At 33.9% G+C, this 21840-nt stretch overlaps 1 protein-coding gene across 1 annotated transcript in view; it reads right to left on the reverse strand.

Annotated features, from left to right (window-relative positions):
• The window catches only part of Dpp10 (Dipeptidyl peptidase 10), a 1604019-nt gene that overhangs the window by 1560168 nt on the left and 22011 nt on the right, over positions 1-21840 (reverse strand). The window contains exon 2 of the mRNA XM_089594726.1: positions 11033-11194. Within this exon, the coding sequence (XP_089450852.1) occupies positions 11033-11194 (162 nt within the window). The remainder of the gene's footprint in view (positions 1-11032; positions 11195-21840) is intronic.

Below are 21840 nucleotides of genomic sequence, written 5' to 3' on the forward strand. Positions count from 1 at the left end.
AAAATAACAGTGGGACGAATGGGTAGAATTAATGACATTTAATCTTAATACTAATAAACACAAAAGCACACAATAATCTCCTTTCAGATTAGTGTTTGAAAAAAAACCACGGCTATCTAGTATCAAACCTCTTAAAACAGATGATTTATTAACTACATACGCACAGTACATGACAGATCTCGTCACTAAACCGGATACTCTGCATGGGATCGCTAAAAAACTTTGATAACGGCTAAAAGGAGGGAAAAAAGATGTACGATAAGAAATCATATTCTAAATTGATTAAAATAGAAGACAGTGTATGGCTCCTACATACAGGGCCTCAAAAGTCATAAATTTAAATATCAGTTCCAAATTCAGGACCTTACTTAAAGCTAGACACGTGGGAAAACAGAAACGTAAAAATCAAGACCAACGAAACACACAGAAAAAGCAACTGCTTATGCTATTTTTTTATTTTTAATAACCCCTCAATAAATAGTAATAACAACACAAAAATAATCACACATAAATACACACGCATCCACCACCTGCAGATCAGTAAAACCTTTTTACTTGCTAAGCGCTTGTGTGTATTATCATTGTCATTTTTGTTTGATACGCAGATACACAAGTTTCTGAATTTTTTTTAACATGAAAAAAAAAAATAAATAAATAAATAAATCTTTAACCTTGGTTCAAAACAAAAGTTTCTCAACCACTTAATTATCATCCATAACGCAACAATTTGGACAATACAATATAACAAGGAATTAACGACAGATTGCTCTCACAAAAATGATTGTTTACTTCACTTATTTATCAGAGCTAGAAAAATAGCTCAAAACAACTGTACAGAAATAATACAAACACACTAAGAGCGCAAAAACCTATCAAATGCTTGTTTCATAAAAGGTCTTGAAACTACAATTGGTTGATACATGTGCTTACCCGCATACTATTCAATTCTTGAAGAGTGCCATAAGCACGCCAAACGAGTGGAAAATCACTTATGAGATTTAAAAAACTTAAAACTACAGCAATACTTATTATATATAACTATCTTATACAAAAAAAAGAAAAAATAAATTTTCTTTTCTGTCTCAGAATATCTTTATTTCGTTCTCAGATATAAACAATATTTTTTAGTTATATTATATTTAAAAGAGTGATTATGACAAGTGCCAAGGTAACATCCAAATTCCATCAATCAAATTTTAATCTAGAAATCGCTTTTAAACAGATACAAGATATGGCAATAATAAGCAAACTCTGGTCTACAGTATTTCATATAAATATTAAGCATGTTAAAGAAGCTCATCACTTGTCTCATACCAATCTATACGAAATCAGCCTCACGCACATGCAAGCATGAAACCGATTATTACACAGAAGCTGGAAGCGGGAAAAATCTCATTTCAAGCAGCTCTCTACATCTATGGTGTGAGACACGTACGCACACCAGAAAACACTTGCAACAGATACTTGGATAGCTTTATTCAAGATATGATGATGAATGTATTACTGGACCATTTTGAATGCATTTCCGAAATCACCATTAAACACCAAGCAAAGCGAGCTTTTAAGGCAGCCCTTAGAAACAGAAGCAGTGGTCTTTAGCATCATGAGGTAAGGGAGTTTATAGAACATCCTGAATGGTATTAATCCGAAGCTCATGAACAAGAACAATCCTTATTTAGTATCATTGGCACTACATACGCAACGTTTTTGCAGCAATTTTTTTTAGGAAGAAAAGGCTATGAACGATATTAAATTCCTCAACGGTTGCAAATTTTAGCTCCTAAACATAAAACAGTAGAGAGATTGCTGCGCTTATACGGCTTCTTATTTGCAAGGTAACGAACATGATATTACCACAAGATTTCACCTTAAGTGCCCCAACCTGGTCCATCATTGAACCATACGTAGCGATATTTGCTTTTACTGTGAATCAACCTCAAACAAATTTGACTTTAGCATCATGGTCCAGTGACAATCATTTTTATTTCTTTTAAGCCTTACAATCCTACCTTAACAACTACTTCGGTTGCTGGCGCCCTGCAAGCTTTCCCTCTTTCCTGGAGAAGCTGCTGACCAGTAAGCAAGTAGCAAGTATTAACTTAGCGAGACTTATTTATAAGCACTTATCTACTGTTTCGACTACCTTTATACAATTTGTAATATTTGTGACTAAATAAAATTAAACTTTGCTAACTTTCGATTGAGCTTTTCTTCTTGCGATACAAATTATTTTACGAAACACCCAAGCTACTGTAACGGCCATCACAGGAGAGCTGTTGACATCGAATCGTTCGTTATCCCTAAAGGTATGGTAAATTACTTTTAAAACTTTATTTGCTCTGCAACATTACTAAAGACAAATACATTTGGTATTCGCACGCTGCACGCGACATCTAAATACTCGTGCAGTAAAGTTACGTTGAAGAGCCACAACGTAACAATAGTCATTGTCTTGTAATGTACACTTATGACCACGACTAAGATGTGCTCTCTGAATTTGAAATAGTAAATATTTTATCATTTATTTATGTATTATTCATTTATTTGTACGATTCTATGAACAATCTTGATGTAAATGAAAATAATTGTACAACCCATACACATTATTTTTTGTAGTATCAACAATTAGTTAAGCATATAATTTAAAATTTAAATATTACCTTGAAAAAAATAGCTGAAATGCATGATTTCGCTGTAAAGGCAACTATTTCATAGTTAATGGGACCTTATTTAGGATATTTAAGGTGGCTCCTCACTATAAATCCCACAAGAAGAGTAAGCATACTGCAACACAGCTTTTCATTGGCTGTGGAGGTTCTTGACTAAAAATGGATAGGTACCTATAGTCCCTTCAAAAAAAGTTTAGTCACATCTACACCGTTGACCTATATCGTACAATACAGTGACCCGAGCAGACGTATGTATACAAATCTGACAACATAACCCTTGTATGTAAATAATAATAAGCTGACGATAAGTACCTAATAATAAGCCACGGGTGACCAAAGACAAAAAAACTTTAGAAAAAATCTACAAGTTATTTATTAGTGACGAGTAAATACAACTGTGTCCTAACTTTATCGTGATATATTCTATTAATTTTATCTATTAGTCAAAAAAGTACATAAGTCAGCCCCACATTAAATTATTTTCTTAGTTCAGCGTCTCATTTATTTTTATTACAATTACGATTCCCCACAACTCCTATTCATTTTACGTACAACTTTCTGACCAATTCAAACTACGCGAGCTACCGCTCTTCGGTGTAGCAGACGCCCCACACTTTTCATCTGTTCCGTGACTTGCACAGTTATCTACTATTTTCACAAAATATCCTATAAAACCCATGGTAATGTCCAAGTACCTGAATGTCGTTGGAAAGATTCTGATTTCTTCTATCTGCTACATAGTTTTCTATTAAGAACTACAGTATCTTTGCTAAGATATCATACAACCTGCGCCACCAATTTGACGACCCTCCATAAGAGGCTATGTTACAGAGTCTATTTTCCAGTTAGTTTTTTTGAACAATTTTGGTGGTGACGAGGTCTAAAATTTTGGGAAAAGACTCCTTGCACTTTTAAAAATCATTCTTTAAGATATCATTTAATACTCCAGTGTTTTGATTTAGTGAGGAGCCACCTTAAGTATATTTTAGTATACAGATACTTAAGTATATTGTGGTACACAGCTTTAAATAAATAAATAACTTGTATTACTGTTTAAATAGTACATCTTTGCTATTTTACAGTGTATATGCACTTTTTTTTAAAAGTTATATGCACTTATAACTTTTTCAAATTTGAAAAGTGGTTTTAGGGGTTATAAAGTATCAGTGTAGAATGTCAGAAGGAAACGATGAAGGGCAGTTTTCATGCTTGAGGTTTTCCTGGTTACATCTATGGGCTTGTAATTAGGTGCCCCGTCGTGGATGCAGCTGTGCATTAGATTACGTTTCTTAAAAGAAAGAGTGTCAGTTCCACTCATTATTTAGTGACCAGTGAGAAGGTCATTCCGTATCCAAACAAGTTTTAAGTTAAAAATATTCCTTAGTGTTTATTATGAGGTTCGCTTTTGTTGTTTCTCTTGCATCAGGTATTTATTTCAATTGCTAATTTTTCTTTCAGCTATAAAGTTAAGTAAAGGGAAAAAATCTGTCTTCTGTGTGTTTATATGTACTGAGTTTTTCACGAATTTGAAAGCCTTGAATTAAAAAGTCCGTGTGGAAATTCTCGTCCTCGATAGTCAAATTAAATTGCGATGTAGAGTTATTGAAATATCGCAATGAGTGTTCATTGACGCCTTAAAAATATATAATCCCGCATGCAATGACAATAATGAAGGGACTTGCCTGGCAGGAAAGAATTTTTTTTTCAAGACAAAGTTTTATCGACCAAAGAAATTTCGCAGATAATACACAAAGATAAATGTCTAGGAAAGTTAATGAGAAAGTATTGCGTAAAGAGAACTCGAAATAATATAACAGCGATGTCTTCTACAAGGCAAGAATTGGGCAAATCGCTCATCAGAAGAATGCAAAAGAAAATCGAGCGTGCCTCGATTGTTCGATTTGATACTTAAAAAATGTCTAATTATTAGAAATATACTTTACGACAATAAGCCGGAGACTAGCTTCTGTGTAGACTGCTATCAAAAGGTAAAACTTTACCAATGGTGTAAATACATTGCCAGTGAAATTTTGACGATGGAGGGACTGCTTCGCAGGAGTGTTAGGCCGCTTGGACGTTCGAAAGGCAAGAAATATATAAGCCAGCGCTTGTGCCAGACAACCGAGTGCCAAAATAATATAAAGTGTAATTACAAAGAGAGTTGGGAGGGGAGCTGGCGTACAGAGAGTCAAATCGCTCTATGAATATGTATGTAAATATGCTTACCTTAATTTTTGAACAATCCGTCCTTTTCATGTTAAAGGGCTAGCTATACAGAGAAACCAGCCTGAGATTTTACTCTTAAGTATACAATATGCGATATTTAGGGTAAGGCAGTATTAACCACTTTTTTCCCAGTATTAAATGAAAGGCAGAATTCATTGTACTTTGGATTTCTTGAAAAATACAAAAGTAATTTTTTTTAAACGCACATTTCTGCTACAAGTATATTATAATGAATAATTTTTGAAATAATATTAATAACTTTTGTAACGTAAACTGTACCTCTTTTAGTTAGAAAAAAATCCTTAGAATGTTCAGACTTCTACATTATACCGTTTGATCACTCTGAATATTTTTTCAGTTTCATACACGTAGAGGTTTTTATCTCACTGATATAAAGTACGCTTTACACAAAAAGTTTAGGAATACTGCAGGTACCGTCTGCATCGACTCGTAAAACTATCCCACCTCATTATACCTGAAAATAATAACATAATAGACTAATTAGTAATCACTGGACTCTTATTTTTTTGAGATAGGATTCATCGTTTGATGTAACGTGTTACTAATTGTACGAGTTAACTTATCATTTCTTAAGAATTGACAATGTCATGAAGCAACTCTTAGTATAAATTCAGTGGGACTATTATCGTCAATCGTATCTACCTAGTACAGGCTCTGTCTATACCTTGTTATTGTTAATACAAACAGTATTTTAATTATTTTACTTATTGTAAGTACTGATAAAAAATAAAAGTTTCTTCAGAAGTCGTAGCACCCCGATTATATTTAACTTCTACGAAAAATTGATGAAGTAGGTTTAATCTGATTAGAAATAAATAATAAATCCTCAGCTGAACAAAGTTGTGAGATCAAAATTCAAAAAGGGTAAAGTTTACTTTTTCTTTTCATCGCAGAATACTTTTTGTGTGATACATGTTATAAAAGACTTTTTGTAATTACGTATTTTTAAAATTAAAATGGATATTTAACTCTTAACTACAACTATTTATAAGTCTCACATTATACTAATTAAAATACTGCCTTTGTACTGACATATTTTTATGACATAATAAGGCATTAAACTAGTCAATTTTAAGTTTTTATTTACTACCAATCAAAAGTAAAAAGTACTTAGCTTCCTTTTAATAATTTTAAATTACAAGATATGTGATACGTATTATAGAATCTTTCTTACCAGCTGCGACAGGATATATTGTTTTTAGACTGCGTATTTGTATGGCACAGTTATGACGTACATTTTACTGAAATGTTTTAATATACGGTGGTTTTACGGGGTATAAGCCTTCAATCTTTGTAAATATCAACTTTAATTCATTTCATATATTTTAGTCATATGTGCCATAATACACGTACCTTATAATACCATGATATTCTGTTGAATCATATATATTCTCTTGAGGAGTGGAAGAATGCAGTTAATATTTTCAAGATGCACTTTTACCTAATGCACAAATCCAGGTATCGGGAGTACAGTTTTTCCCACGACAGATCTCACGAGTGGGGTAGGAGAGATCACAAAATACGCGATGTAATAACAACCTGATTGAATGACACGTTTCGCAAAAGCAATAATATTCTATCTCATATGTGCGTTTATTATCCAAAGCTATTGTCCCACTCATGCGTCTGAACATAATCGAATTTTCTGTCTTGAATAGCTAATGCAGCTGCATTTTTTTTCAGAAATAAAAAAAAAATATTATCCAAATTTATTGAACTCACCTGAGAATTTTTATTTTAAATAAGTTCAAGGGGGAGAGTCAAACCAAATTAAACACTGCATGATAAATTAGAAGAACAAAAGAGAAACAGTGTATAAAGTCCTATATATTTACATTATCTTCCAACCTGAAGGCAAGGGTGGCTTTCATTAGATCTGAGCCTTGTTGCGAGCCAAGTAATACCACGTGTGTACAATTTTATCTTTCAAATTAACTTGTTTAGTGAATAGTGATTTTGCTTTTGTATGCAAAGAGGTAGTCAAGCCTGTAGAGAGAAAGACTTACTCTAAGATTTCGGAGATTACATTATATTAACATAACATTTACGTTTTCTGAGAATTCTGTGTCATCAGCTACTGCTCTGTATTATAAAAGTGTATAAAAGTGTGCTGTAAGCGTCATTTTTACTGCAATGGAAGAACTATTTTTTATTTTGAAGCCTTCTTACATTTACACCGAATGTGTTAGTGCGACTCAAATAGAACACGAGCTTCTAGGTTTTTTCTAACACCAATATACAATGTGCTCAGAAAGTAAGGTGCACTTTCATGCTTCTCTAAAAATGTTTATTTATCTATTAGTTCTTATTTTGTCGTCATCAGAGTAGCTCTCTTTCGATATTATACAGTAATAACAGAATTTTCTCCAACCCTCAAAACAGTTTCAACATTTTTTTTTATGGCATGTCCTTAAGCAGCTCTCTCAGCGGTTTGGCTTTAACATTCTCAATCGTTAAAAATTAAGGACCATTTATGGGTTTCTTAAGTTTTGGTATCAGTAAAAGGTTACACAGGGTCATGCCTGATATAAAGGCTAGGTTATAATTACTGTAATTATTTTTTGCCAAACGTTTGTGAACAAGCAACGATGGGTGAGTGGATAATGCAACACTTTTGAAACAAATTATGTCGACACAGTTCTATAACCGAAACAGTCGTTCCGTTTAAGTTGCTGGACCTGAGCCAAAGAAGACGCTGAAATTATCAGCTACTTATCTAGTAGTGATGCAAAAATGTTTCAAACTTGTTTTTCTCCACTATTTAATGTTTTTATCTGTTATTAACATCCTGGGGCATCCAGAGCAAAGTTGTGTAAGAAGGACTTTATTCCGTTTTTTACAATTAAATAAATGCAAAGTCCTTGCAGAAGTTTTTTTTAATACAGAAGAACTAAGAAGTATAACAGTGATTCCCTTTATTCTGGTTTTTTATAAGCAAATAAGGAGTTCGAGATAGTTAAAACTATAGAAATATTATCATGACCAGCTTACAAACACACTAAACAAAAGATTATAAATTTGTATTAAAGTTTATAGTCTACGAAAATTCGGAACTCACCCTATTTTTTGACCAGTTCCCGTGTATAAAATTATTATGTCTAAGAGGATATACTATAACATGTCTTTAAAGATGTCATATTAACAAATTAATTAACTTGATTTTAAATGCTTCAAAAGTTTATAATAATAATAATCTTATTTTATAACATTACTACCTTTTTTGTGTGTATTTTACGTGAGGTGGTGAGAAACCATGAGGGTCAAGTGTGGCCAAATTGTACTACTAACGGATAAAGTGTCATCAACGGCGGATCCAGGGGGGGCCATGGGGGTTATGACCCCCCCCCCTTGAAACCAGCGGAAAATTCAAAACCACTAACCCCAATAAACGAAGACCCAAGAAATTAAAACCACACAATAACCCAATTAACTTTAACCCAAGCAATTTAACCCAGTGACCCAATTGACGAGGAGCCTATAACCACATAATACTGTTGTTATGATAATGTGGTGGAATAGTTGAATTTGCAGCGAATAAACGTTGTTCATAATTTTAAGGTTTATTTCGCCTTTATTTTACGTTTGATTTCCCGGCCACGGCGGCCACTGCCTCACTCGTTTGCGGTTGCGATTTCAACTACCCGATTAACCCGATGATCCGAAATGTGCATTTCTATATTGTAACCCAACGCCATCTTTAAACAAATGATTCGAAGTGTTAGGCCGCAATCACATCATCACATGGAGCGTCAATAGTGCACTGAAATACGTTTGAATCAGGGATGGGTAAATGTATGGGTACCTTTTTTTAGCGATCGGTCGGTCGGTCGGTCGGTCGGTCCAATTCCTCAAAAAAGTATACCTATACTCACTATGTATACAGATATACATTCTAGAGGAATCGGACCGACTGACCGACCAACCGATCGCTAAAAAAACGTACCTTATGATTCTCCTAGTTTTATACAGTAATTTGTTTTAAACTGTATAAAATTGTATGATCGTCGAAAATGGATGAAAGTGTAAATAACATTAAAACGCGGCCAAATCACGTGAAAAAGGTTAGTATAACTGTTACTTAAAGTACTCAATTTATTTCAATTAGGCGTTTTAATTCCAAAAGTTGAACATACATTTACCAATGAAGACATTGAAACTGTTAAGCAACTCGCAAACGACTATAAACTGCTGATAAACAATACTTCAGTTTTGGTAATTATAAACGAATACCGACTTTGGATGGCAAAATGGCAGCGTAATAAGAATAATCCGCAGTCTATTTCTTATTTGTTGGAAAATTGTGATGCTGAAATGTATCCCAACATAAGAATTTTTTTATGTATTCTTGCAACACTACCTGCCAGTATAGCAACGGCAGAGAGGTCCTTTTCTACTCTTAAGAGGCTCAAAACTTGGCTTAGAGCGTCAATGGCAGAAGACCGCCTTACTGGACTGGCACTTCTCCACGTTCACAAAAACATACCCATTGACGTGGGAGAAGTCATAAATCGTTTTGCGAGAAGATAAAAAAGAAAGCTTGATTTTATTCTCTAATTGAATTTATTTTGATGTAGAATAATTTGCTATTAAAAAAAACTGAATTATTTCAAAAACAATGAAAGGATAATTTTTTAATTAATAATACGTACAACATCAATGCACGAGGTCATTTGGTTTGAAATGCTTGGGGTACAGGGTTACGTGGGGTTAGAAGTTAGGCTACACAGGGTGTTGGGCTCCTCGCTGATTGGGTTATTTGGGTTATTGGGCTAATGGACATCCTGATGACCCCTCCCTAACTCGAAAGCTGGATCCGCCCTTGAGAGTCATACACTTTATTAAATATTAAATTAAAAAACAAAGGCAATAAAATAACCCCTCTCAACAATCAAAGAAACACACTAATAGGCATTCTTAGTATGCAAAGTTTGAATTTTAATTTTATTTAATCACTAAACAAATTGTTATGTTGTATATTTTGTGGCTTCAGTCTGCTATTGCAAATAATGAGCCTAAAATATCTGCAAAACAGGACCCAAAGTGCTCTATATTCTAACCCTAGTGAATAAAGTTGCTTGAAAATGTCACTGAGCTGCAATAATATTTTTTTTTAATGCTATTCGAAATTTTATATAAATTTTTACTTTGCTAGTGAGAATTTGATAACATTTTCTTATTTGCTATTTAAAATTGACCGTTGACGGTTATCTATCAATCACATTTTAATGTAATATTAATATACACTTCAAATTTACTGCTACAATCTAAGTTAGATACGTCATGAAAAATACTTAAGTGAAGTGTTTAATAAGATAGTGTAAAAAAGGTCGTCAATTTTCATAGTATAAATACTTCCGTACATTGTTAAAAACATTTAATTCAAACTATTAAAGATTCTGAAATACATTAGCAAAAAATAAAAAATAATAACTTGTTTACCTAGTGGTGCATGTCATCAGGGCAAGCAACAGAATCGAGGGTCTCCTTATGAATACCATGGTCAGCTGCAGAGTAGATGCTTCCAAGTGTAGAAAATCATTTGGACTTACTTTTATACAAAATTTTTATGTGTGCACAGCAAACTAATAAATATATTTTTAAAAATACAAACTGTTTTGATATAAGGACACATCATTTATATTTTGTACATAATCGTTGAATTTCTAAAGAATCTAAGTTGATTACACATACATATGACTATAGCGATTCATTAAAATATAAATAAAAGAGTTATTGAATATGACGGTAAATTCATAGTGAATAATGTCAGTTATTAACAGCACAAAATGCAGTGGCATGGTCTTCAGAAGTCGACGAAACTTACTTCTTCCCTGTGCTTAACAAATACTGCTAGCTATCAACAGCATATAATGAATTGTGCTGGTTTTCATAAGTACTATTAAATTATGTTTGTCTTTAATAGATAATATTTATTCTGCTACTTTCTGTCCTTGCTCAAAAAAAGGCCCAAATAAGCAGTTTACTTACTCGTATATACATACATTATGTGTGTATATGCTCGACCCGTTAAATTTAATTACCAAATCCCAAAATATGTAATACTCTGATATATAAGGCTAAAATACAAGAAGAATAATTTTGGATAAATAACTTACGTTTGATAAGCTTATGCGTAATCCTTTTATACGTGGTCCTTCTTCTGGAGGTGTTAATAGTGCAACAGAGGTTACTATTAAGGCTAAGACAGCAATTATTACCAATAGAGCAATAAGTATACCACGCCAATTTCGCTGGTTTGGATTTGTGGAAACCAGTTCCTGCGAAGAACCAATAAATAATGAATTATCAGAAAATGTTGTTAACTTCTTGTTATCAATTATGTAACTACCATTTATTATAAGTTTTAATGTGTAAGGTATATAAATTTATTTATTTTTGCAAAGAATAAAATTGCTTATATAAGAAAAGAGAATTTCTGAACAGCAAGTGATTCTTAGTAGGCAGGCTATGTGAGCTCTAGGCCCAATCTAGCTCCACCCCTAGCTGTTACCCACACTGTTACTCTCACACATATACTTACGTATACACATGCCCACTAGTGAGTTTACTATTCATTTTTTTATTGATATTAAGAGCGCATTTAAAAAAGAGGTTAAGTAGTATCAGAAATAAAAATATGTTCTGCTAAAAACCATTTTCGATATTATACATAGATGTAAGACAAAATTAATTATTTTCCTAATTAGAAGATTTATAGTTTTATATTCCTTTGTAAGAAAATATTTTACGTAAAACTGATGTTGAAAAAAAACGCTAATAATCTGAAGATATTATAACTTGGAAAGACTAGGAAAAAATGTTATCGTTGGGGGTTTCGAAGAAATAATTTCTTGGTTTAATTGTATTTTAAAAAAGGCTAGTGCACTAATGCTTTCTTTGAAGTAAAAACAAATCTTCGTTTTTTCTTAGTTGATAAAATTATTAAAGTTGCCTTACACAAGATTTTAATGTAAATAACAAACAATGTTAATTTTATTTTTTTTGCATCAATTACATTCTAAAACGAAAGGATAAACTTTATGACTGATATATCCGAAAATAACATGAAATATACGTTTTATTGCAAAAGTAAAACATAGTAGAAATTCCGTTTCTTGACGTCACCATCACTCGTATCGCAGATTCCGTTTGTGAAATAGATTTATATAGTAAGCCTTCATCTTCCGGTAGACTTCTAAGCTTTTTCTCTCACAACCCAGTGTTACAAAAAATCGCAATAGTCTTTCCATTAATTGACAAATGTTTCAAACTAGCAGATCCGAAGTTTAGGTCGCGGAACATTGATCGAGCGAGACGAGCTCTTACCATGAATGGTTACCCTACATATTTCATAGAAAAATACATTAAAGCCAGAATAAGTATTATCAATAGATTTAATAAAAACAAAAACCGCATTAACTCACTCACCAACTGTGAGATGTCGCCACCAGTCATGGAAAGTAGTCCTAGACTCTCATTCATTATTTTACCCTTCTATCCTCATCTCGAAAAGACTCTCCGTTCATTTTTTTCTAAACACAAATTAAAAACTATTTTCCAAAACTCTAATAAATTTACGAACATAATCCGACTAGGTAAAGATCAGACTCCAAAATTGCAAAGAAGTGGCATTGTTTACAGGATAGAGTGCGAGTTCGGATTGTTCTATGTAGGCCAAAGTAAGCGCAGGTTGGCCACACGTATTGACGAACATAAAAGAATGGTTCACAAGTGTGATAAAAATTCTGTCATTGCCGCGCATTGTTCTGAGTTCAGCCATACTTTCAAGTTTGATGAAGTCAAAATTTTGGACCAAGAAAACAACATATTTAAAAGGGAATTTTCGGAGATGTTATATATTTCGTACTTCAACCGTAATGTTAATAGAAAACTAGATACCAATAAACTACATAATCATTACAAGTCCTTTTTATATAAACTTAGGGACAGGATGCATGGGTTGCGTTGCTCTTGACGAGTGTTGCCTGATAGGTGTGCCACTTGATGGCCACGTTTCTGTTGGTCGTTGTTTCCTTGTACATACATTGACCGTGGGTGCACCCTATGTGGTGACAAGATCTTAACACCATATTACCACATTTAATTTCTTTCAGTTACATGTGCTGAGTCAGGATGTGACTTATATTGTAGATAACTTATTTGTATATACATTTTAACTGGTAAAATTTATAATATTAAGTTTATTTCATTATTAGTACTCCATTGCCATGGTTATGACTGACTAGTCTTTATCAGTCATGCTGCGTTTGGCATTTTCATGTTCGCATCTGCATAGGTGACTTATATTTTCATTTAATGTAATTTGTCATAATGTTTTTTATATCATAAATATTGTAAATTGTACAGTTCTCTGAAGAGGGAGTCAGGATGACTCCGAAATATTGGATCACATTGTCCAATTAATATATGAAATAAATAGCCATGCTCCAAGATTCCAAGTTTTTTCATTTAAATTTCCTTCATAGTAGAAATTGCTTTTTGTAAATCAATAATTTAAATATTGTTATTAATGAAACAATATCCAGAAAATTTTTTCAAAGTTTTACGTGAACAAAATGACAAGTCTTCAATCATAGATGATTCCGGACAATCAAGAAAAATATTTTAATAAAAACCTTAAATGATAATTTTAATTTTTAAGAAAAGACAATGTATCCATGGCTTAAACTAGCATAGCATCCCTCAAACTTTAAAAAAATGTGACAACAAAAGAGCTTTTTGTTTGGTTTCAGAGTTAACGTATAGTATAGTCAAAGTACAAGTCACAAAGTCACAAATTACGAAATTAGAAAAAAAGTAAGACAGAGTGAATTTAATAATATAGATAAGGTTTATATGATTTTACAAAAAAAATTTCAAAATATTAAGTTAGAACTGACGTTATTTAAATATATATAAATTTTCTTGATTATAATTTGAAGGAATATTTCTTTATATTTTCTTAAAAGCAAGCTTACTTCAAAAAATAACAATTTTAAATAAAAAATAAAAAAAACGGCCACTTGTTTTAAAGACAACTTTTTCAAGAAAACTTGTATTTAACGTACTGCAATAACGAAGCTACAATATCCAATAGCTAAAAACATTCTGGAATAAAAAGTAGAAATAGTTTTAATGAAAATGTGTCTTTGAAATGGAAAGACATAAATAGCATTTTTAAAATACAAATAAGGAATGCCCTTATTACAAACTCTAAATATTAGGATCTCAAGGAATTCAAAACAGATGTTGAAACACAGTTTTAAAAATATATTCAAGAAATTCAGAAAGATTGCTGGAGTTTAAGAGTTAATACAGCACTAACTAATGAATTTTTAATTATGAAAGATGATGTAGAAAGTTTTTACATAAAGTGTTTTAACACAAAATCTTATGCAATTCAACAAACAAGAGATTTAAGTTCATGAAAATATATGACAGCCAATAGATCAAGATGTAGAAGATTTTCAAGAAAAGGAATCGGATTGGGTCTTTTACTCTATACTGAACCTGGTTTTTAATATCCATAAATACAGTTCTATGATGAAAGGTTTTGACATCACACTTTCAGACTTTATAAAAAATAAAGAAGCTTGCATTAACGTAGAAAACAATAATCAACAATGTTTTGAATAGGCTATCTTGTCAGCTTTGCATCCAGTGCAGAAGAATACATCTCGTGTCTCTTACTACAGTTCATATTAAAATATGTATTATTTTAATTGTGTGGAGTTTCCGGTGAATAAAAAAATATAGCAAAGTTTAAAAAAAATAAAAATATCTCAAGAAATCCGTCTTTTTTTTTTTTTTTTTTAAAGTCATACTTATGATGTCTTCCCAAGTCCTTTGACAATTAAAAAAAGCCCGGAAATCTCCTGCTTAATAAAAAATTAAGCACAGAAAGAAAAAAAATAGAGAAAATTGGTGTCAATGCAGAGTATAAATTTTAGTATGTTTAGAAAAAGAATTTATTCCGTTTAGGGAGCAAACAGTTATCTAGCCATAACCATACAACATACATATGTGATCACTGCTTTCATGTCAATGGATGTAAGATAATACTTCCCGATAAAATAAAAAACAGCATTCGCTAGAATTTTGAAATCTTATGTAGCAACACTATGAGCCCTTTGTTGTGTATAAAGTAAGCGTGCATATTAATATCATACAGGATTTAACATAGGTTATTGTATTAGTGTATATCTGATTTTTCAATAAACAATAAACTTTATTTAGAAAAGAAACATTGGTCCTTCGAGTTAAATCACCAAAATACAGCGGTGGATAGATAACTTCTAATCTAGTGACAATGTGATTATCCACATACAAGCAAATTGCGCTGGAGTTGTTACACTCATGGCCGAGTATCCACATGGCGTACTACATGCATGAGTCCACAATTCAGCAAATGCAAAATATGATTGTCGATAAAAATACGTACTGAGAACAGTATCTACACCTTTTTATAACGTCCATGACCGACGTGCTGTTACGCACTCGTCAAGAGTAAGCTGATCGTCATCATGGAAGCGTACTATGGTCAGTTCTTGCATTTCCTTGAATAAATGCCAATGACCTTGTGCCGGTCTAGAGAGAGATAGAGCGGGTTCCACTTGTGTAAGGAGTCTCAAACTTACAATGTCCTGTTTACAGGGAGAATAAAAATTGAGCCGTCATGATAGACGTTCAGAAAGCTCTAGCGGATGTTGTCTCTCGATTTGCTGCCAACGTCGAGGCCATCACAGCTAACCAGTGGACGCTCGGAAGTGCAAAATCATCGCTCGAACTGCTGGAAGGCTATTGGAGCAGCCTCCAGACTGGTCACCTCAAGCTCTTAGAACATGCTTCTAAGGACGATGTGACATCTATCACCAAGCTTTATGCAACCACAGAGGCTCACTACATCAAGGTAGGAGCTCACACTTATAATGCACGAAGCACCCTCTGTCCACCTCTAAACCCAGGCAGTTCGAGATCAGCACCAGACATATTCGAGCACGGTCGACGCCACCTTCCTCCGATCAACATTCCTGTCTTCTCTGGCAAGCGACAGGATTAGAAGACGTTCCGTAACCTTTTTCATGCCATCGTTTATATCGGATAAAATCTTGATGGATGTCAAACGACTATACTACCTAAAGTCCCTTGTGCAGGGTGATGCGAAGACAAAACTCGATGCCATACAGATGTCTAGAGCAAACTATGTGGTAGCCTGGAATTTGCTCGAAGCCCGCTTCGAACACGGTCAACTTTTGATACAAGACCACATTATGGCACGTTGTAGTATCAAACCGTTTCACGAGGAGTCAGCGGCCTCCAATTCTTGCCTGACACAAAGGAAAAACATCGAGGCCAACTGAGAGCTTTAAGCTGTTCTGTAAATAACTGGAATCACTGGCTCATAACTTTTGGTATCTTAGGCATGGATGCCACGACCAGATGTTCCTAGGAGAACGAATTAGAAAGACTAGAAATGACAGCTGCAGAGCCTGCAAAAGCCACTGTCATATTTAAAACGCTAAGAGACTTTCTTCGGCCAAGGTGCCGTGCTACTAGCTCCGTAGAGGTATCGTGTTCCTCACGCTCAACATCTTCTTTGGCAACTTCTCAAGCAGGTCGCACGTATCGCGCTTTTGCCACGATTGGCATATACTTATAGTGCCTTACTTGTGAAAGTGACCACTACATCAGTCACTGCACTAAATTTCCGTCCTTCAAACCACATGCTTGAAAGAACCTGGTTCACAGAGAGAGGCTTTGTTTTAACTGTCTCAGGGCTGACCATTGTGTGAGGGCCTGCACTTCCAAATCTGTCTGCCAGTATTACTAAGTCACACAACACAGCTTGCTGCATGATTTTGCTTGCAAGCGACAGACCAACTTACCTGATAAAAACTGGGTGGCAAAACAGATAAAATAGGATTTGACAGCTACTTCGCTCATAAACTCTGTCAGGCCCAGCTCTTCTAAATCGTTCTTCCCACCACGATTCCCACAAAATCGATGTAGTCATTAGAGCTGAGGTATACCCCAAGCTGTTGAACTCTAGTTGAAACTCAACGTAGTGATTTGCTCAGCCAGTGAACCGTTTTTAGATAGATTTTTACACATCACAAGTGAACTCGTGCACGATCTTGGAGCCTTGACTGTGCTACGTTGAGGGATAATCCAATGCCTCATCTCCTTGATGCAACGTTTCTGGGAGCTTAAGAACGTTTCTTAAATGCTACGACAGTCAACGATCAGCTTGTCATTAATAATTGGAATGTCTATTACTAGCAACACCATAGTATCTGGCAAGCTAGATATAAGTGCAGATTATGTGTCGCCTTCAATGCTTCAAGACCAATATAGAGAGACAACGGCTTGAACGACATTTTACACTTCGGACCATGACTCCAAGCCAATCTACCTTTTATATTGCTGCGTTAGAGAAAGCACCATGTAGCATTTTTCAGTGATATCTGCATAATGTTCAGACAGATATGGGTCAACCAGAAGGACGTGGATCTTCAGCGCGTTTTATAGAGGTCAGATCTAGACACCGACCAAACGCACTATCAGCTGCTCACTATTGCCTATGGAGCCTCGTACTTGCCGTATCTCTCACTCCAAACGATTCAGCAGCTCTGCGAAAATAAAGGGGATGCATGGTCAGCAGCAGTTCCTGTTGTAATGGCTGATTTAGCCTGTGATGTCTTTTGGCTCAGTCCATCCTCTATTAGACCTCTGTCAACGAAACTTATGATGATTGCCACCCTCGCAAGCTTATTCAATCCATGTGGGTGGCTCACTCCTCTCATACTGCGTGCAAAGCTTCTTCTGCAAGACGTACAGCGAGAAAGCTTGGAATGGGACGAAGCAGTCCCTTCATAGCCCCACGAGTCACCTGAGCTAGTGTCCCTCGCATTGTTTGTCGTCCACGCTGAGCGCAAGGATCAGCTTAACGTGCTCAAAAAGTTATTGAACTTGCATCAATTGCTTCGTTTCCGTGTACGCCTTTGACGCTGAACCCAAATGTGATTGAATCAAGAACCAACGCACCTGACATGGTCGTCACTAACGGCCGACAAGCTTCACAATGTCTTCTTAGCTTGCGTTCAGCTTAGCCAGAAGAGAACTACAAGCCAATGACCACTCTCCTCAGCCAGCAGGCTCTACCAAAGGGACACCCGTTAACACCTCAATTGCATTGCTTTGTTTTTAGACCAAGGCAGGCAATTTTGTTAAAACTGCCCCTCTCCCGCATGTCCCTACCAGTAGAATGAGCGTGTGCTCTTAAGAGGATTTTGCACGTCCCTTGAGGACTTTGAGCTTGATAAGTAAATGAGAGAGCATCCTCAAGATTGGTATCGTAAATTGTCTGGCTCTGCCTTGTTGCACACTAAGTGCCAACTGTTCTTGAAATAAACAATATACGTCATTTCGAAAAGAAGCATTTATTAAAAATCACTCAAAAATAAACTAGACCCTTAACATTATTATACAACACCTGGTCTAACTTGGGACGCAATGCTGAAATATACAAAGGTTACTTATATTTTTTAAGAAAATTAAAAAAATAAAATTATGTACGATAAAAAATTATGTACCATATCTATGTGACAGGTAACATTAGAATTGTTAGATAACATTAACATGCTTATATTTGTTGAGCAAGGTATATGGAAGCAATTAGTCAGCGTCGTAATCGACATACTAAAGCAAACAATCCCTATATAAAAGAAGGCTATTAACTAAGTGAAAACGCAGAGTACAATTAATTGGGATTCCAGAAGGTCACGTGACTATCGCGATATATGTAGTCACTTGGGAGAAAAATAAGACAGGCCTTATGGGTGCCATTCTAGTTTTATTTTTTTACACGTTCAACGATTGTTATACGATAAAAGCTTTTCAAAAACATATTTTTAAGGAGATGATAATACCTTACCTATTTTTTTCCAACTCAATTAGTCTTTTGCAGCTTAAAACTTTCCTTTGAAAGTGCGAAAACGCACATTTAACCTTACCAAAGTTTTGCTTGTTTTCCTATGTATAGTCCGAAACGGGAGAGCATTGTACAAGTAAAATGTGCGTTTTCGCTCTTTCAAAGGAAAGTTTTAGGCTGCAAAAGACTAATTGAGTTGGGAAAAAATTGCTAAGGTATTGTCATCTCCTTAAAAATATGTTATTAAAAGGCTTTTATCGTATTACTATCGTTGAACGTGTAAAGAAAATGAAAATAGAATTGTACCCATAAGGCCTGTGTTCTTTTTCCCCCAAGTGACTATATATACCGCGATAGTCACGTGACCTTTTGGAATCCCAATACTACGATGACAACAATCCCTATGGTTGGGCTATGACTCAATCTTAAACTCAATATGGTTTTCAATGAATGGAAAATATTGATTAGAGAGATATTTCTACTGTAGGTGATGATGCTGAAATTTGCTAAATCGTAAGTTAGATATGAAATATCCCAAAACAATTCATGATGTCCATAAGGACTAACCATATTATGCTGAGCATGTAGCACCACTAGGTTGAAAAAAAAAAAAAATTAATGACCACGCTGATGTGATAAAGCTGATACGTAAACGACTATCAAGCTATGGCTAAAAGAATACATATATTTGAATGGTACAAAATGTCAAAATGCTACAAATGAATTCAAAGAAATTTTACTTCAGTTTTGCAATAGTGCAGTTTATAAGAAGACCCTAGAGGACAAGCAAAAACGAGTTATTGAAAGAATTAATAATCATTCAAAAGGTCGGTACAAAGCTAAGGTGTATATAGCCCGTCCTAATGCGGTATTTGTAATAAGCAACTTGTAGCCATAGAATTACTGCGTAATGCAATTTATGTAACCAATTAATGTTGGACTAAGCATTTTGGATTTGTCTCAGATAAAAGTATACTGATTTTACTATGATTTTATCAAAAGTTGTATAGCATATCAGTCTGAACTGCTTGACACTTACACAAATAGCCTGATGTATGAAATGTCAAATGTAAATATTTATAAATTGATGCAAAAAAATATTCAAGAACTTTATTCATGGAACTATGCAAAAGACAATGACTTTTAAACGTATCGAAAAAATAACAAAATTGTAGGTCTAATGAAAGACAGAAGCAATGGAAAAATTATTTCGAAAGAGTGACTCCAAAAATAGCTCGTTTTTGTAACCTCGAGAATCGTCCCAAATTGTTTATCAAATCATTGTTTATCGTTTGAACATGCACCTAGTAAGTTTTTAGGAGGGGATCAGCTTTGATTTCTTAGATATAGGAGGTAGAAAATATTGAAATATTACTAATGACCGTATAAATCAGGTTTATAGTGAGTCTCACAAAATAATAAGTGTTTTCACGTAGCTTACCAAACCACTATATTATTATGTTTTTTGGGTTGCTGATTCCGAATCCAAGGTCAGATGACCTTCTTAACGGATGGTTTAAGGTCATTTGAAGGTCGAATCTGAATGAAATTCCCAAATCTAGAATACACTAGATTCCAACACTGATTCTCATGGCTGCAACTTTCGCAATTGCGTATAGTACATAATACTAATTTACAATTAATTACAGATTCATTGAAAGCAAACGATTGCAATCATCACAGCTCAAGATGAACTTGATTTTTAAAGAATATTATATTGTTCGAGAAATGTATCTCGTTGATTTTTTGTGTACAGAACTTAATTTTATCACTGACATTCATTTAGTCACCTCTTCAATTTTCTGTATACAGACCTTAATGTTATTATTCAGAATCCTTTTGAGTTAAGGTCAATAACTAGTGTTTTAGATGATTTGAGTCTCAGCTTCTTTATATCTGACTTTGAGAATAAATTTTGACAGAAATGTGTATTTATTAAAATCTTTAATCTTTTTTTAAATGAGAGTTGATCTTATAAGCTCCTGAGATACATTATTAAAGTAATTAAAGCTAACCTGTTAACATGTAACAATTATACTACAAATAAGTATTAACTAAATATACAGGTACTATAGTCAAAGACTTTTGTCTTTTTGTTGTAATTAACTAATCATCCTTTCAATTTATCTTTCTAATATGTTTTTACATTATTTGCAGCCTACGATTCATTTAAAAAAATGCATTACTCTTTGACATGTCTTGGCTGTGAGTATAAAAAGAAATCAAAGGATGAAAAATTTTTTTGTGTCAACAATCTGAATTTATCGGCTATCAATAATTTGAGAACTATTTATAATACTAGAAAACGAAAACTTGAAGCTATAGAAACAATTTTTGTGGACAGCAAAATATGCAGACTGTGCTTCAACTGTGTTCAAAGAAATCCTAGCATTCAAACTTACTATACGTTGCAAGATCTGTCCATTTATAGAAAAGGCTTAAGCTCACATAATCGATGTACATTTGGGTGCAAGAACCCACTAAAATTATGACCCAATGATGTCCATTATTGGCTTTTAGTGAGACAAATATTTGAAGAAGTATTACCGACGGAGCAAAAGTTTGTAAGCGATATCATGTTCGAATACTATCAGAACCAAAATAAAAATGTGGGTAGTACATTCGATATGAATACACTTGAGACTATAGCAGATGGGCCTTTTAAGTCTTTTTTCGGATTTGAAAAAAATAAATTCAATAAAATATGTCAATTCACTAAGAACTGTGAATCAAAACATGTACTATTCTTTTGTGCAAAATTCGTACTGCACTTTCACATGAACAATTGGCTCATCTCTTTAGATACCAAAGTATTTCATCAATTTCTAACCATTGAGAAAAAGCAAGAAATGATTTAATTTTAAATTCGGTTCCTTACTTTCTCAACATTTCCAATCGTGAGACCATAATAGTTAATAATACTCCATTAGCAAAAGAATTGTTCGATATAACTAAAGATAAGGGCTGTATTATTTTTGATGCCACTTATCAGAT

The sequence above is a fragment of the Copidosoma floridanum genome, unplaced genomic scaffold, assembly GCF_036245765.1.
Source record: "Copidosoma floridanum isolate Cflo_tuat_1 unplaced genomic scaffold, Cflo_Japanese_pri ptg000021l, whole genome shotgun sequence".
Lineage (NCBI taxonomy): Eukaryota > Metazoa > Arthropoda > Insecta > Hymenoptera > Encyrtidae > Copidosoma > Copidosoma floridanum.